Raw genomic sequence first — 18,018 nt, forward strand, 5'->3', positions numbered from 1 at the left:
AGCAGCTTGAAATGTATTATAATATATGCAAGCTGCAAAATCAAAGCAGTTAAACATTCTTTTCATAAAAAAATATTTTATATGCATTATATGAAATGTAATAAAAAACAAGTTTCAAAGATGTCAATAGATTTTGGGAAATTACATCACATCAGTTGTGTAAGAAATTAATTGCAACTTAAATATGTTAGAAACACACAGCAGAGATCTTACTATATATATATATATATACAGTATATATATATATATATATATATATATATATATATATATATACACTGTATATCATTATAATATTAGCCTACATGAAAATGATGTATGTGCTTTCTTTCTTCTGTTTGGATAATGCTACTCTCATTGTTACTGAGTAACAGTTTATTACTGAGGCAGTTTAATGACTTTTGGTTAGTACTAGAGGAAAAAAGTCAGTCTCTTAGTTATTATGATTGCAAAACAGTTTAGACAGGACAAGTGACAGAAACTTTGATGAAAAACCTATTTGGTGAGTACTTGGAAAATTATATAATTTTCAATCTTGTGAATAGATATGCATGCTACAATTGACGAACATTGGTTTCTGCAGGCGAGTTGATGGCAGTTTTCACTTACAGGAGTACTCCCATCAAAAAATGTTATTGGGTATCACTAGGGTATAACATATCATTATGATTATTGAGGGCAATACCTCTAATACTCTAGCCAGTTATGATAAGTAAACATAGGTCATTTTGGCTTAATGCCTGTGCTGAGGTGCTTTCAATGATAGACTGTTAATTGCATTTCCATTAAAGTGAACAAGGATTACAGTTTAGTGTTGACATATATACGTAGACACCAAAGCAAACTCATGTGAGCCAGAAGCATTAATAATATATATATATATATATATATATATATATATATATATATATATATATATATATACACACACACACATACAGTATATATCCCTATATGCAACATTAATGGAGAAAATATAACACAATAAGTGCACAGTGGTGGGAAAAAGTGTTTGCCCCCTTCCTGATTTCTTATTATTTTGCTTGATTGTCACACTTAAATGTTTTTAGATTATAAAACAAATTTAAATATTAAATATACAAACTCCATACGATCCGTACATCATGTCCCGTGGACAAATAGTCAACAGGCACATAAAAACTCCAACCATAGGACAAAGAAACAAAAAAACGAAAAAGGAGAGAAAGTGTGCAATTGAGATATTTAATCAAATGAGGTAATAACTTTGCTTTTGTACAGCTTCTTGTTGAAACTGGAGGTAGGTGCAAAGGAGGGGGAAATCATTGCATGGCACATACAATTGTATAACCCCAGGATGCACCCATGAGCCCGTACCCAGATTATAACATACAATGATGCATTCTGCAAAGAAATATCAGTATATCATGATAAGTCATCCGGAATAATTAACAGAATATCAAAATGTCAACAGTCCACATTAATATATAAAGTAGTAATAACAGGCGGATATGTATGACTACATGTCACTGAAGTAGCAAAACATCATGCTGAGGGAAGGGACAAATGGCAAACAATCACAAAAGGGGTAAACTATAATAATGGAGATGCATAATATAATGCAAGCGGTATCAAGCCCATCATAGGTCTAGTTTAGCGCCATGCAAAACCCCCACAGTGGAAGAATCCCCCGCTTACAAACCCCAAAGTACGTTTCTTCTTTAAGTTATAGCTTCATCAGGGGGAATATGATGCGTCCCTTTTTATATATCCCATAGTGTTTTTACAATACCAGACGCTGGACACTCAGCAGCACTACGTCACTTCCTGTCTCTCACCTCCGAACCGGAAGTGCACCAGCGTCATCGCGGCAAACAGTGCGCGCACGTCCGGGAGCAGGGACGTGTCACCATGACTCCCGGGCATGTGCACTCGTGATCTAAGATGCCGTGTCTCCCAGAGGAGGGGGAAGGAAGTGAAGGAGCGCAGATCACAGCAATGGATGAAATGGAGGTAGATCTGAATCCCATCAGGGCCTGGGCAAAATAGCACCACTTGCATTAACCCAGAAACAGTCTACCCCAAAAAAGTAAATATATGAGAGTCCAGAAAGCAGTCATAATTAGTGTTGAGCCACCCCCGTAGTGTTCGAGTTCGGTTCGGTTCGTCGAACACCCGTGTGTTCGCCGAACTGTTCGTCGAACTGTTCGTCGAACACCTTCGAACACCGTTAAAACCAATGGCAGGCAAACAAAAACACATAGAAACACATAGAAAACACCTTCAAAGGTGTCCAAAAGCTGACAAACTGCTCAGAAGACACAACTAACACATGGAAAAGTGACAAGTACATATAGTCATGCGAAAAGAAAAGAGGTGGAGGAGTAAAAGGAGGGGGAGACACAGATATAGGCATGTCATGCCCTTCTAAAATCCAAAAAGTGAGAAGCCGAGACGGCCAGTCCGCTCCTGCCCGTGCCACCTCCGTGTTGCCGGGTTTGTGCCAGAGCCGCGGTGAACCCTGACGGCCAGCCCCCCTCTCCCAATACTGGTGCCTGTCCGCTGGTGGGTCGAGAGAGCCCCCCTGTGGTGGAGGCAGCTCTAAGCTTTTTAATTTAAATTGTCCCTCTAATTTGAATGAATACACTTTAAATCCATTTACAAGGATCTATTGGAGGGCAAGTCTCATGCCAGCAGCCGCGTAATTCCAGCTCCAGTAGCGTCCACTAAAGCTGCTGCAGTTAAAAAGCTTTTATAAGGATCGAGCTCGGCTGTCCACCGCAAGGCATCCTAGTGCCAGTCCCAGCCCCTATGCCTTGGGGTGCCTCCTGATGCTCTTCACTAAGTATCCCGTGGTCCCGAAGCATTTCCTTTGAAAAAATTAAGTGTCCAAACTACAGGTGGTGTAGCTTGCTTAACAGCCGGGATAATCCGCTGACTAGCAGACACTGCTACTAGGCACAAAGTATTTCCTGGGCTAGATGCAGTTAAAAATTTGTAAGTAGATACTCTCGTTGGATGCTGAGAAAGCATTCCATAGAGTCTCCTGGCACGCCATATATGATTCTCTTAAAAAGCTTGGGGTAGGGGTCTAGGGGACCCTTTTATAGCCAAAATCACGGCCCTGTATCACAATACGTCACCTAGGCTGAAGATAAATGGAACTGTAGCACCGAGGGCTCGGTTGCTACAGACGTATTGCACCTCACCCAGAGGTGTGATATCTCACTCTCAGATAAGGATGGAGTGTGGATCAGGACCCGACAACTGCATGCATTACACCACATTGCCGTGGGGCAGGGCGACCAATATGCCCCTGAGATGGGCACGACAGTCCCTGTCCCTGGCTGGTGTGGGGGGAGGGAACACTGAGGAAGGGGAACCCTGCAGTGCAGGAGCAGGGAGGAAGCAGTTCCTGGGTGCATTGAGAAGGGAGTATAAAAGGTGGGCACCATCTTAGTTCAGTGCAGAGAAGTCTGAGCAGAAGTGGCAGGGAGCAGGGGCTCTGCATGAGCTCTGCTCCGGAGGCGGGCCTAGTAACAGAGGCCCAGGCCTGCAAGAGGGAGAAGGAAGGAAGAGGAGCGGAGAAGGCTCCAGGAACGAGGAATGAAGGGATCCCAGGGGTGCGGACGGGCGAGTCTCCACCGCACGCCCGAATCCACCTGCGTAGAGGGGTCAGGCCAAAGGGGGAGACCGGTCCCCGAACTAGTGGAGGCAGGAAACGACCCTCAGCTAGAAACCGGAGGCTCTGACATTTTATGTGGCGCAGCCCCTTGCTCCACCCGCTAGGAAGGCACCACATAGGGTCAGGGAAACTGGCGCCAAGTTTACCAAGAGGAGGCCCGAGGCAGCCGGACAGAAGTGTTGGTAAGAAAGGCCAGACAAAGGACACACAAAGGGGGTCCTGTGAAGCGCTCCAAAGTTATCTGGGAGTTGTCTGAGCCCCTCACCTGGTGAGCACAGTACGACGTGGGCAGCCGTTACCTGCAGACGTGGTCTGGATAATAAGAACTGTGAGTAAAGGCCCTGAACTGCATCACTGACTCCGTGTCGTTACTGCTGCTGCCCTGCACCATCACCCCCATCCTCCGCATACACTGCCCTGAGGCTATACTCCTCCCGTGGGGAGTTATGCTACGCTCTGCTGCACCCACAACACCAGCCTTAGCGGTCTGCCCTGTAGCGGCGGTTCACTCTGACCGTAATCCACGGGTGGCGTAGTCGGACATTTAAACATCAAAACCACATAAATAGTTCCGCCACTGGTTTGACCGCCCTGAGCCACGGAACCGGATCGCCGCCACGAAGACTACAACCACCAGCATCCACCAAAAAGGGTCCGGCTCCGGGTGTCCCAAGGCCCAGGGGGTGCATCAGAACATTTTCATCACCTTTCACAATCACCAATGGGACAAGGCAGGGATGTCCTCTGTCCCCTCTCTTATACATCCTAGTGACGGAGCACCTGCTCTCATCAATTCGCCATAACCCCAATATTAGGTGGATTGAGGTGGGAGGCACCGAGTACAAGTGCTCTCTATTTGCTGATGATGTTCTAGTATATATCACTCAATCACATATATCCATCCCTGCTGTTATGGCTGAAATAGATCACTTTGTTACATGGTAAAATTTTAAAATCAATGCAGCGAAGTCTGAGGCCCTCGATGTCTCCCTCCCTAAATCCATATAGGATTCCATCCAGTCCAACTTTCCCTTTGCCTGGCCCTCACAGGGTATCAAATACTTAGGAATTCCTATTCATAGAGACCTCTCCCATCTATGTTATCTTAATTTTGGGCCCTTTATTGAACAATTCCATACAGACCACGGTTGGCAAGTTAGAACTGTAAGATTCACTACGTGAACCACTGGTGTTTTGTGGAAAAGCACATGTACACCGCGTTCCAAATTATTATGCAAAAAGTGTTTAGGAGTGATAAGGGAAGAATTTGTTTGTTTGTCAGTTAAACTCATTGATGGTGATGTGTGTCAGGGCTCTTTATATCACTGTAAGCAATTGCAGACACCTGTGCTAATTAGTTTGGCAGGTGTGTCCAATGAAAGGCAAGACTACTTAAGAAGGCTCTCTCACATTATTAAGCAGCCTACATTTTCTGCCAAAATGGGAAAGAAAAAGGATGTGTCGGCTGCTGAGAAGCAACAAATTGTGGAGTGTTTAGGTCAAGGCATGACTACAATCAACATTGTGCGATGATCAGGATGAAGTGTCTTGGCAATCAAGAAGTATGTAGCTGATTCACAGTACACACGTGTGCGTGCTGATAAGGGCAAATTGAGGACTCTTTCCTACAGGCAATTACGTCAGGTTGAAAGAGCAGCGGCAAAAAAGCCTTGTCATAGCAGCAGACAAGTTTTTGAAGCTGCTTGTGCCTCCAACGTCCCCCGAACAACAAGATGCAGGGTCCTTCAGAGGTTTGCAGCTGTGCATACGCCATCCTGTCGACCTCCTCTATCCACTTCACACAAGCAGAAACGGCTCCAGTGGGCCAAACATTACATGAAGACTGATTTCAAAACTGTTTTGTTCACGGATGAGTGCCGTGCAGCGCTCGATGGTCCAGATGAATGGAGTGGAGGATGGCTGGTTGATGGACACCCCACGCAAACACGGCTACAGCGCCAACAAGGAGGAGGTGGAGTAATGTTTTGGGCTGGAATCATGGGGAGAGAGATTGTCGGCCCCTTTAGGATCCCTGAAGGCGCTAAAGATGAACTCCATAATGTATGTGGATTTTCTCAAACAGCACTTCCTGCCATGGTTCAAGAAGAAGAACCGTGTATTTCACAGCAAGATCATTTTTCTGCATGATAATGCACCATCTCATGCTGCACATAAAACATCTGCATCTCTGGCTGATATGGGCATAAAAGGGGACAAACTTATGGTGTGACCCCCATGCTCCCCTGACCTCTACCCCATTCAGAACCTTTGGAGCATCATTAAAAGGAGTGTCTATGATGGCGGGAGGCAGTTCACATCTAAGCAACAGCTCTGGGAGGGTATTCTGTCCTCATGCAAAACAATTGAAGCAGAAACCATCCAAAACCTGACAAATTCAATGGACGAGAGAGTTCAGAAGCTCCTTTCGAACAAGGGGTCCTATGTGAAAATGTAACATCACTTAGAATAAAGTTTTGAGTTGAAAACTGTTTGATTTCAGTTTCTAACAACCTGCTAATGCTTATAATTTCAAAAATGACCATTTTTTTGGTCTTTATTAAAATGAAAAGGTTGATCGAAAAGTTTGGGGGATCTAAGAGTGTGGCAACCCAGTAGTCATGATTACTTCGAATTCTGACAATATGAGGGTCATGCTGCAGGTAGTGCAGCAAGAAGGCACTTATGTGTCTTGCGCATCTCGGAGCCCCAAAATTATTTTCCGGGCTAGATGCAGCTAAAAATTATTTTTAATTTTAAATCTGGTGAAGCTTATTATAGATGGCCTAATAGGATCAGTGCTGCACACTGCTACAAAGCCCAAATTATTTTCCAGTCAAGATACAGATAAACATGATTAGTAATTTGAAAGCTTAAAACGGTTGGTAGGGTGATTTTAACCAATCATCAAGCTTTTACTCTCCCCAGGATGACACAGGGGTAGAAAAGTCGTTTCGGATCCATGATTTGTTCATCTTTATGAACGTGAGTCTGTCTACATTATCAGTGGAGAGCCGCGTGCGCTTATCTGTCAGCACACCACCAGCAGCGCTGAACACACGTTCAGACAGAACGCTGGCTGCGGGGCATGACAAGATCTCCAAGGCGTAAGTGGCTAGCTCCGGCCATTTATCCAGATTGGAAGCCCAAAAAGAGCAAGGGTCCAGTGACACAGTCGTGGCTTCAATGTTTACTTGGAGATACTCCTGTACCATCGTCTCTAGGCGTTGACTATGTGTCAGACTTCTTGTCTCCTGTGGCCTTGCAAAGGATGGGCTAAAAAAGTGGTGAAATGATTCCGCAAAATTGATGTTACCAGCAGATACTGTGGTTCTGTTACGGTTTGAGTGCTGAACACTTGACGGTCCCACGGTTGGCAAGTTGGAACTGTGAGATTCACTACGTGCACCACTGGTATTTTGTGGAAAAGCACATGTAAGATTCTGCAACAGTCTCTGCTGATACTCCTGCATGCGTGCATCCCTTTCTATGGCAGGAATAATTTCTGCAAATTTACTTTTGTACCGGGGATCTAACAGTGTGGCAACCCAGTAGTCAGGATTATTTCTAATTCTCACAATTCGAGGGTCATGTTGCAGGTAGTGCAGCAAGAAGGCACTCATGTGTGTTGCGCATCCAGGAGCACCAAGTCCCTGTTGTGTTGGTGGCGAGGTAACAATCATGCTTCCTTCCTCTGTCCTCTCCCCCCAACCTCGCACAACAGAAATGTGATCAAGGTCTCCCTCATCTGATGAGTCTTCCATCAGTTCGTCCTCCACTTCTTCCTGGGCTCCTGCACCTTCCTCACTAGTTTGGCTGCTACCATGCGCCCTGGTAAAATCATCTCCCCCACCCTCACATGCCTGCCGCCCTGGTGCTGCCGACCGTCTGGACCTTGCAGATGTTAGCCCTTCCGCATACAACTCCTCCTCCTCTACTTCCTCCACCTCCTCTTGTGCCACCACCTGACTCCGAATTCTGTTTAACATGTGCTCCAGCATGTAAATCACCGGAATAGTCATGCTGATAATGGCATCGTCAGCACTAAACATCTTCGTCGCCATTTCAAAACTGTGCAGAAGGGTGCATAGGTCCCTGATCTGAGACCACTCCTCCAGCGTGATTTGCCCGACCTCTGAATCTCGTTGGCCCAGGCTATACGTCAGAACGTATTGCACCAGGGCTTGTCGGTGCTGCCACAGTCGCTGCAACATGTGCAGAGTTGAATTCCACCGGGTAGGCACATCGCATTTTAGCCGGTGAAGTGGCAGGCCCAACGACTTCTGTAGAGATGTAAGTCGCTGAGCTGCGGGATGCGAACGGCGGAAGTGAGCACACAGCGACCGTGCCCTCTGCAGAAGGCCATCTAGTCTGGGATAGTGGGCTAAAAATTGCTGGACAACCAGGTTCAACACGTGAGCCATACAAGGCACGTGTGTGACATTGCCCCGGCGAAGGGCCGCACCCAGGTTTGCAGCATTGTCGCACACGGCCTTCCCTGGTTTCAGGTCCAGTGGAGACAACCATTCATGAAATTGGTTCTCCAGAGCTGACCACAACTCCTCAGCTGTGTGACTCACATTTCCCAGACATTTCAATGTAAAAACCGCCTGATGACGTTGAGCCCTACTGCCAGCATAGTAAGGAGGTGTGCAGGATCCCTTCTGCGCAGTTAGAAAGCTTGTGGCATGACCAGACAGGCTTTGGGTGCAGGTGGAAGACCGAGAGGAGGTTGAGGAGGCAGAAGCAGTGGAGGAAAAATGACATAAAGAGGATTGACGCACAACTCGTGGGGACGGCAAGACTTGGACAGCAGCCCCTTGTCCTGCTGTCACCATAGTTACCCAGTGCCCAGTCAGCGACATGTAACGCCCCTGTCCATGCCTACTCGTCCAAGTGTCTGTGGTGAAATGCACCCTGTCACACACAGAGTTTCTCAAAGAAGCGGTGATGTTGTGTGCGACATGCTGGTGGAGCGCAGGCACACCTTTCTTTGAGAAGTAGTGCCGACTGGGCATCTGGTACTGGGGCACTGCGACGGACATAAGGTCTCGAAAATCCTCTGTGTCCACCAGGCGGAAAGGCAGCATTTCTGTAGCCAAGAGCTTGCAGATGGTGAAATTCAACCTCTTAGCTTTCTCATGGCTAGGAGGAAATGGTCTTTTACTTGTCCACATCTGAGGGACCGAGGGCTGGCTATTGTGCTTAGACGGGGTTGATAAGGGTGTCCCCGGCAAACTGCCGGTCTGTGAGGAAGATGCAGGCGGACATGTTAGGTTGCCTTGATCCAAAGGTGGTGCTATCGATGTCGGACAGCGCTCAACACCAGCTGGTGTTACCACCTCCAAAGAAAATGATGACCTGCCAATCACGCTGGCTGTTGCGGGTAAAGAGGTGGCAGGTCTGCGCCCCAAAACAGGTGTGACTGCTGTCCCCCCAGTCACAGAGGATGAAGAGGCCGCGGATGCACAAGATATGGCAGACGGTGGTTGGCCCGGCCGGCTAGACCGCATTGTAGCACACTGAGCTTCCCACTGCAACTTATGCTTCATGTCCATGTGCCGGTTCATGCATGAAGTACTCAAACTATGTATTTTTTGGCCTCTACTTAGCTTTTGCTGACAAATGTTACAGATAACACGAGTTGGGTCATCTTTATCGATCTGAAAAAATGCCCAGGCTATGCAAGGCTTAGCACCCATGCGACCTGAAGAGCCACCACGACTTGTGGTGAGAGGCAGAGTTGTGTTTGAGGATGCAGTTGTTGACGTGCTTCCAGTACTACGTCTCTGTCCAGGAAGGCGCAACCTGACCTCGTCGTCACTAGCATCTTCCTCCACCTCCTCTGCTGACCTCATCTCTTGGCTGACTGTGGGTTGACAGTAAGTGGGATCTCCGACCTCATCATCATCACCCTGTGCGTTATCACACCCGTCGTCCTCAGAGCCAACCTGTTCCTGCCCTGACAAAAAACTAAAGTTGTCGCTCCAATCAGGTATTTGAGTCTTATCATCGTCTTCCTCATTGTCTCCACCAACAGGAGTTACAGTTTGGGAATGAGGGTCTACATTATGGTCAGAACCTTCTGCGTCTGGTCCTGGATCCGACTCATAAAGATTCTTGGCATCAGTGCAGATCATTTCCTCGTCTGGATTCACAGAAGCGCTGGAGTCGACCTCTGATTCCCAGGCTATAGTATGAGTAAACAGCTCTGCAGACTCAACCATCTGTTCTACCTCATACTCAGACGGGCAGCTGGAGATTTGGGAGCTGTGAGGAAGCAAATGCGATTTGGGTGACACCTTTGAGGACTGGAGTATTTGTGATGTTGAAGTTGATGTGGAGGAGAGCCCACTTAAAGGAGCACTTGATATCCGTTGAAGCACCTGCTGTTTTTGTGCCTCATCTGGAATTTGTAGCGATTGGCGTGGCCGCAAGAAAGGGATCTTATCACATTGTCCGCTAAAAGAAGTAGACATTTTAGTTTGGCTGGAAGATGGTCTTTCTTCTGCACCTACCCCACGGACACAACCTTTTTTCCCCTTCCCAACACGCCTATTCCCCTTTCCACCAGCAGCAGGCCTTTTTCCACTCATTTTGGTGGTTAACTAATTCACAACTCTGGAGTTGTTTGCACAAAAAAACAATGGATGGTAACCGAGCAGAGCTGAGTGGCCAAACTGTGGTATTAGGCCAAAACTATTGGCTGGGTTAGATGCAGAAAAAAATTATTTTTAATTTGAAACCTGATGGAGGTCAGTATAGATGGACTAATAGACCAAGTCCCACACACCGCTAGAAGCCCAAATATTTTTTCAGAGCTAGATGCAGAAAAAAATTATTTTTAATTTGCAACCTGATGGAGGTCAGTATAGATGGACTAATAGACCAAGTCCCACACACCGCTAGAAGCCCAAATATTTTTTCAGAGCTAGATGCAGAAATTTTTTTTATTCAATTTGCAACCTGATGTAGGTCAGTATAGATGGACTAATAGACCAAGTCCCACACACTGCTAGAAGCCCAAATATTTTTTCAGAGCTAGATGCAGAAAAAAATTATTTTTAATTTGCAACCTGATGGAGGTCAGTATAGATGGACTAATAGACCAAGTCCCACACACTGCTAGAAGCCCAAATATTTTTTCAGAGCTAGATGCAGAAAAAAATTATTTTTAATTTGCAACCTGATGGAGGTCAGTATAGATGGACTAATAGAACAAGTCCCACACGCTGCTAGAAGCCCAAATATTTTTTCAGAGATAAATGAAGAAAAAAATTATTTTTAATTTGCAACCTGATGGAGGTCAGTATAGATGGACTAATACAACAAGTCCCACACACAGCTAGAAGCCCAAATATTTTTTCAGAGCTAGATGCAGAAAAAAATTATTTTTAATTTGCAACCTGATGGAGGTCAGTATAGATGGACTAATAGACCAAGTCCCACACACCGCTAGAAGCCCAAATATTTTTTCAGAGCTAGATGCAGAAAAAAATTATATTCAATTTGCAACCTGCTGGAGGTCAGTATAGAAGGACTAATAGAACAAGTCCCACACACTGCTAGAAGCCCAAATATTTTTTCAGAGCTAAATGAAGAAAAAAATTATTTTTAATTTGCAACCTGATGGAGGTCAGTATAGATGGACTAATAGAATGATGCTATGCCCAAAAGATTTTACTTCACTAGGTGCAGTAAAAAAATTGGTATTCTATACACAGGTGGTATATCTTGCAACACAGATAGGCTACTCCACTGACTAACACACTCTGCAATAGGCCAAAAAGGATTAGCTTTGCTAGATTCAGCCAAATGCTGTGAAAAAAACTTGCACAGCACTGGCACAGACCTGCCTGGCAAAAACTGATAGGAACTGATGTAACCTAGTCCTGAAAAGGACTCCAATTACAATTAGTCTTTACTCCCACAATCTATCTATTTAAGAGCACAGACCTGCCTGATAAAAGTCGTAGGAAATGCTGTAACCTAGTCCTTAAAAGGACTGCAATCACAACTATTCCCTACTCCCAAGCTATCTGTATATTTGTGCGAAAATTGGCTTGAAATTAACAAGGTATAGCGCACACAGCAACAGCGGTGCCGTCTAACACGCAGCTGCAGCAGTGAGAAAATGGTGGCGACGGGGAAAATGGCTTGGTCTTATAGGGCAAGGACATGTGACATACACTGCCAATCACACATGCCCTTGCTTGTGTGAAAAAAAGCACTTCGCTCCGTGTGTGCGCTGCTGATAGGCTGACAGATTGCACCTCCCCACTGCAAATGCGGGAAAGAGAAAAAAAAATGGAGATCTTCATTGTTCCTGCAGAGATCCATCCCCTGCCCCTCCCCCCGCCCCGCTGTACACTCAAACTGCGTATTAACATTAATTTTCATCATTACTGAGAAAAAATCCAGTTATGATTTTGGTGCACGAACAGTTATCGAACATAACCTCGAACAGCCGAATTTTTCTCAAATTGTTCGTGTTCGCCGACCGGCTCGAACACCGCCCAAAACAGCTCGAATTTAAGATTGGCGAACAGTTCGAGTAGAACAATGCTCATCTCTAGTCATAATGATGCAATGGTTTTCAGCCCATGCCAATCTCGTCCAGAAAATGGAATCCCTTCACATGGATCATGCCGAGGGCGAGGAGGGAGGCAACATCAAATGAAACAGGAACTGTTAAAAGAATTTATTAGAAAAATATATATTAAAAAGTTATAGGTATATAAAACAGAAGACACGGGGGCAACGATCACAGAAAAGGGGCAAAACTAAAAGATTTGTTTAAACCCCCAGGGGTCATCGTCCCTAGGGTTACAATCCAGCGTGTTTCGCTTTGGGCAAGGATCCTTCTAATGTTGCCACCGCGGATCCCACCATGTACGATCTCAATCCCCCTAATTTTAAGGGAGACAGGGTCGCAATCATGGTGGGTCCTAAAATGACGGGGCAAAGTTTTCAACAAAGAGGGATCCTCCACTGTCTGGGCCGCCGCAATGTCCCTCACATGCTCCCTCACACGTCTGCGTAACTCTCTAGAAGTTAGACCAACATATATAAGTTGGCACCCGCAAGTGGCATAATACACCACATTGCGGGTGCCACAATTCAGATATCCCTTAATATCATATGTTTTGGTCCCATCTGCTGACGTAAATGAAGCAATGCGAAGGACATTGATGCAGGCCAGACAGTGTCCACACTGGAAACAACCGCTCAGGGATCAACTGGATCCAAGCAAGGTTGGTGTTTGTGGCACATAATGACTCCGAACAAGTATGTCGCGCAAGTTTCTAGACATGCGAGCTGTCATTAATGGGTAGTCCATCAGAGAGTCCCTTAAATGAGGATCGGTTTGGAGGACCGGCCAATGACGCTTGAGGATAGACCTCATGTTCTCCCACTCCTGGTTGTAAGTAGTAATAAATCTAACATGCGACTGACTGGTGGTCATTCTCCTAGTATGAAGCAACTCTAAACGAGGGGTATGCTTAGCCCTAAGATACTCCTTCTTGATGCTACAATTACTGTAGCCTCTTTCCCTGAAACGCAATGCCAAATCAGACGCCCACTCCTCAAATTGTGCGTCCGAGGGGCAGAAACGTCGCATGAGTAAAAACTGCCCGGTGGGGATGGCGCGAATCGTAGACCTGTCATGGGCAGATGATGCATGTAAGAGGGCATGTAAGAGGGCATTGACAGAGGTGGGTTTGCAGTATACGTCGGTTGTAATCAGACGATCTGTCCCCACCTCTATCAAGATGTCCAAAAATTCCACTTTCCTGACATCAGGTTTGTATGTTAACTTAATGTTGAATGGATTAACGCCCAATCTGTCCATGAATATACCGAGCTCCTCCGCCGTGCCCTGCCACAAAAAAAGTAAGTCATCAATATAGCGGAACCAGCACTGCACATGTTCGCAGCCCGCCACACCCCCGTCACCGAACAACCAACGTTCCCAGTATCCCAGGAAGAGGTTGGCGTATGAGGGTGCACAGGCAGCGCCCATGGCAATGCCGCATCCCTGCAAATAAAAAACATCCTTAAATACGAAAAAATTATGAGTCAAGGCAAAACGGAGAAGCTCAAGTATCAGGTTATTCATCGCACCATCCCGACCGGCAGACGTCAAAAAGAATCTCACGGCCTCCAGGCCATCATCATGGCGGATGCATGTGTACAGGGACTCTATATCAGCTGTGACAATTAGCACATCATGTTCAACAAAGATGCCATCGATCCTCGCCAGGACGTCCGTCGTGTCACGTACATAGGAGGGAAGACTCTCAACAAGTGGTTTTAAGTAATAGTCAATGAACTGACAGATTGGTTCACATAGCCCCCCAATGCTGGACACGATCGGGCGCCCCGGCGGGGCCGTAGCATCCTTGTGGACTTTTGGTAACAAGTACAAGGTCGGGACCTTGGGAAACCTGACCGTTAGTCCCTCGACCACCTGTTTATTGATAATTCCCTGTTCACATGCATCCCCAAGGATGGACTGGAGTTGTTCAGAAATTTAAATATTAGACAAAGATAAGACAAGTAACCACAAGATGCAGTTTTTAAATTATGGTCTTTATTATTAAGGGAAAAAGAAATCCAAACCTACAGGGCACTGTGTGAAAAAGTGATTGCCCCCTAAGCCTAATAACTGGGTCGACCACCCTTAGCAGCAACAACTGCAATCAAGCGCTTGCGATAACTGGCGATGAGTCTTTTACAACGCTTTGGAGGAATTTTGGCCACTCCTCTTTGCAAAATTGTTGTAGTTCAGCTACATTGGAGGGATTCCAAGCATGAACCGCCTTTTTAAGGTCATGCCACAGCATGTCAATCAGATTAAGGTCAAGACTTTGACTAGGCCACCACAAAGTCTTAAATTTGTTTTTCTTAAGACAATCAGAGGTGGACTTCCTGGTGTGTTCTGGATCATTGTCCTGCTGCATAACGCAAATGCGCTTCAGATTGAGGTCACGAACAGATGGCCGGACATTCTCCTTCAGGATTTTTTGGAAGACAGCAGAATTTATGGTTACATTTACCACAGCAAGTCATCCAGGTCCTGAAGCAGTAAAACAGCCCCAGACCATCACACTACCACCACCATATTTTTCTGTTGGTGTGATGTTCTTTTACTGAAATGCTGTGTTACTTCTATGCCAGATGTAATGAGACTTACACCTTCCAAAAAGTTAAACTTTTGTCCAGTCAGTCCACATAGTATTGTCCCAAAAGTCTTGGCAATCATCAAGCTGTTTTCTGGCAAAACTGAGATGAGCCTTTATGTTCTTTTTGCTCAGCAGTGGTTTTCATTTTGGAACTCTGCATGTAATTTTTGCCCAGGCTCTTTCTGATGGTGGAGTTATGAAAATGGACCTTAACTGAGGCAAGTGAGGCCTGCAGTTCTTTGGATGTTGTTGTGGGTCTTTTGTGAACTCTTGGATGAGTCGTCACTGCACTTTTGGGGTAATTTTGGTAGGCCGGCCAATCCTGGGAAGGTCCACCACTGTTCCATGTTTTTGCCATTTGTAGATAATAGCTCTCACTGTGGTTCTCTGAAGCTTCAAAGCTTTAGAAATGGCTTTATAACCTTTTTCCAGACTGATAGATCTCAATTACTTTGTTTCTCAGTTGTTCCTGAATTTCTTTGGATCGCAACATGATGTCTAGCTTTTGATGATCTTTTGACTACTTCACTTTGTCAGGCAGGTCCTATTTAAGTGATTTATTGATTGAGAACAGGTGTGGCAGTAAGCAGGCCTGTGTGTGGTTAGGGAAATTGAACTCAAATTCCCAAAGATGTGATAAACCTCAGTTAATTTATGTTTTGAGTGGGGCGGGCAATCACTTTTTCACCCTACTGTATATATTAGAGAGAAGCAAATTTAATAGATGCAAATCGAAATTTTGCCAAGAATTTGCAGGAACCAACAATTTTAAACAATATGGGATTCATATCAGGCTTAGGAGAATCACAAAAAGGGTTCTCCATAAGGCCTTGCAACTATCACATCACATATTATAGTACAGCCAATCAGGAGGTACCTTTATAGACTGTATAAAATCAGAAGCAGGAAAGGCAGCAGCCAATTTGTGGTGATTTGGATAGTGAGAGGATGAAAAAGCTTACAGTTTAGCCATAGAGATAGGTAGAGAAAATCATAAAGTCAAAAAACACCAAAGAAACTGTACAGATAGTGTGTGGCAGGACAAAAGTCAAGTAGAATAGTGTATAAGGAAAATAGATGAATTCAAATTTGAGTGAAAGAGAGAGATAGGAGAGTCACTGTCTGTGAAACAGGGCCAGAAAGGGCCACGTTGATGGTCACTAAGGTGTACAAAGGGTTACAAAGGGTACAAAGGGTTACAAAGGTAACAAAGAGGTTGTTTATGCCTGGTTATACATAACCATATATGTTGAGGTCACTTTTATATTACTGATATGCCAGTGTCTGTTTTTTAGAGCTTGGAAGGGGCTGGATACAGTCCTAGGAGATCTCAGAGGGTCATACATGTCTTTTCTGGCCAACTGGAGAGTTTGGAGAAATTTCCACTTTAGGTGAATTGGTTTATTGCAAATTAAAGTTAAAATATAAGGCATCCACAACTGTACCAGCTCCATAAGAAATGCTTGCTTGGTTCAAAAGTCACAGGACGATTATTGGGATTTTAGCAATATCTTCAACAATAAACAGCAATACTGAGAGTTACAGATATCCGTCCAAGCCTTCCTTTGCTTAAATTTGGATAGCGACTCACAAAGCTAATTTAATGATTGTAACATGCCCCTAAAATACTGCAAATAACATCACAACATAAAGGTGGCTGTACATAGCTACCAGTAACATACACATCTCTTGACAGAGTGCAGCAAAGCTCATGATCTTACATCACATATTGGGATTTGTCAAGAAAAAGTAATGAGGCTCAAATTCATAGCACTAGACTTCTGTTAAATTAAATACCCAGTCAAGGCAAAGTGTGTTTTTGGCCTTCACCATCTGGTAGACATGCTTCAACAGCCCTCTGAGCTCTGTCCTACTTATGCTGTCTTGAAATTTCTTACTATATTGAACATAATTACTATTGGTGGAATTTTATTTCTGCTAGTCTAATGTCAGTCTAATATATCATATCAATTTGGTAGCAGTTAATGTCTGTACATACTACACCAACCTCAATCATTTTAGGATTTATACACAGAAGAAATAGGACTCATAGGGAGTTCAGGGCCAATTGATGGGTTAACGACCTCTATGAAAATATGTGAAAAGCAGTAAAAACACACCTTTTATTTTATATTGAGGTTTGAAGTCCAAGGTTCCAATCTTGTAACTATCCTCAGAATTGCAATTCCGTATTGAGTAATTTGCTTATTTTACAAAGGCAAATAAAGCCTTAGATAAATTGAGGTCAATGACCTCCAAACACATGTACTGTGCTGGTCTAAAGATTTATTAAAGTAAGCCAACCAGGCCAGAACAACAATAAAAACGGTAGGTCAAAAAAGCAAACGATCCTAAACAAGAACACGACCTCCATGCAAGATGACGATAAAAATAATTTCAAACTTTATTCACCAATACATTAAAAGAACACATCATTAACAGATATATACGGGGACAAATAACATGACTGGAACAGGAAAAAAGCTGGAGACATTCCAAAATTGGAATGGTACATAGTAAAAAATATAATATTGCCCAATGCCCTCAATGAAAAATACAACCGGCTGGTTGTCACGACGTGCATGATGATCCACGGTACCATCTTAGACAGTGGGGGCTGCTTCCATTATGCTGCTAAACATAGATACACAAATATGCAGGTGCAGGATGTCATTTAAATAGTACATAGTTCTGATTCTATCTGTGTGATGGACACAAGAGATCATAACTTGTGCTCTGAAAGGAAAATGGGAACCATGTCCCAAATTCTTAGTTAATGCCACAATGGAACAAAAAGGGAGAGATATCCTAGACAGATACTAAATATACCACAAATGGAATGGAGAGATTCTATAATTAATAGACCTAATGTATGGCTCAGAATCCTCCTTACTATCACATATCTAATCTCCATGGATTTAATTCATTAATCAACAGCAGGGCTGAAAAAATACAGAGTTCTTTATTATATAAAGTGCTGCATGCTACAGTCGCTTAGGATGTCTACCAGGAAGCCATTAGGCATACTGATGAATGCTGCATAGTTAAAGGGAATCTGTCACCCCCTGGGCGATATAAGACCTCTACTATTGCCATCCAGGGTATAGAAAAGTAAATCTATACATACCTGTATGGCCCATAGCAGAGGTCTGATTGCAGAGAAAAGCACTT

General features: G+C 44.5%; 1 protein-coding gene across 1 annotated transcript in view; it reads left to right on the forward strand.

The window, feature by feature from the left end:
* Window positions 1-346: 346 nt before the first annotated feature.
* Window positions 347-18,018, forward strand: part of LOC141152760 (cholinesterase-like) — a 53,617-nt gene continuing 35,945 nt past the window's right edge. Inside the window, exon 1 of the mRNA XM_073637444.1 lies at window positions 347-502. Coding sequence (XP_073493545.1) covers window positions 487-502 — 16 coding nt within the window. The 5' untranslated portion in view covers window positions 347-486. The remainder of the gene's footprint in view (window positions 503-18,018) is intronic.

The sequence above is a fragment of the Phyllobates terribilis genome, unplaced genomic scaffold, assembly GCF_046119375.1.
Source record: "Phyllobates terribilis strain yellow unplaced genomic scaffold, ASM4611937v1 Scaffold_6__1_contigs__length_29720123, whole genome shotgun sequence".
NCBI lineage: Eukaryota > Metazoa > Chordata > Amphibia > Anura > Dendrobatidae > Phyllobates > Phyllobates terribilis.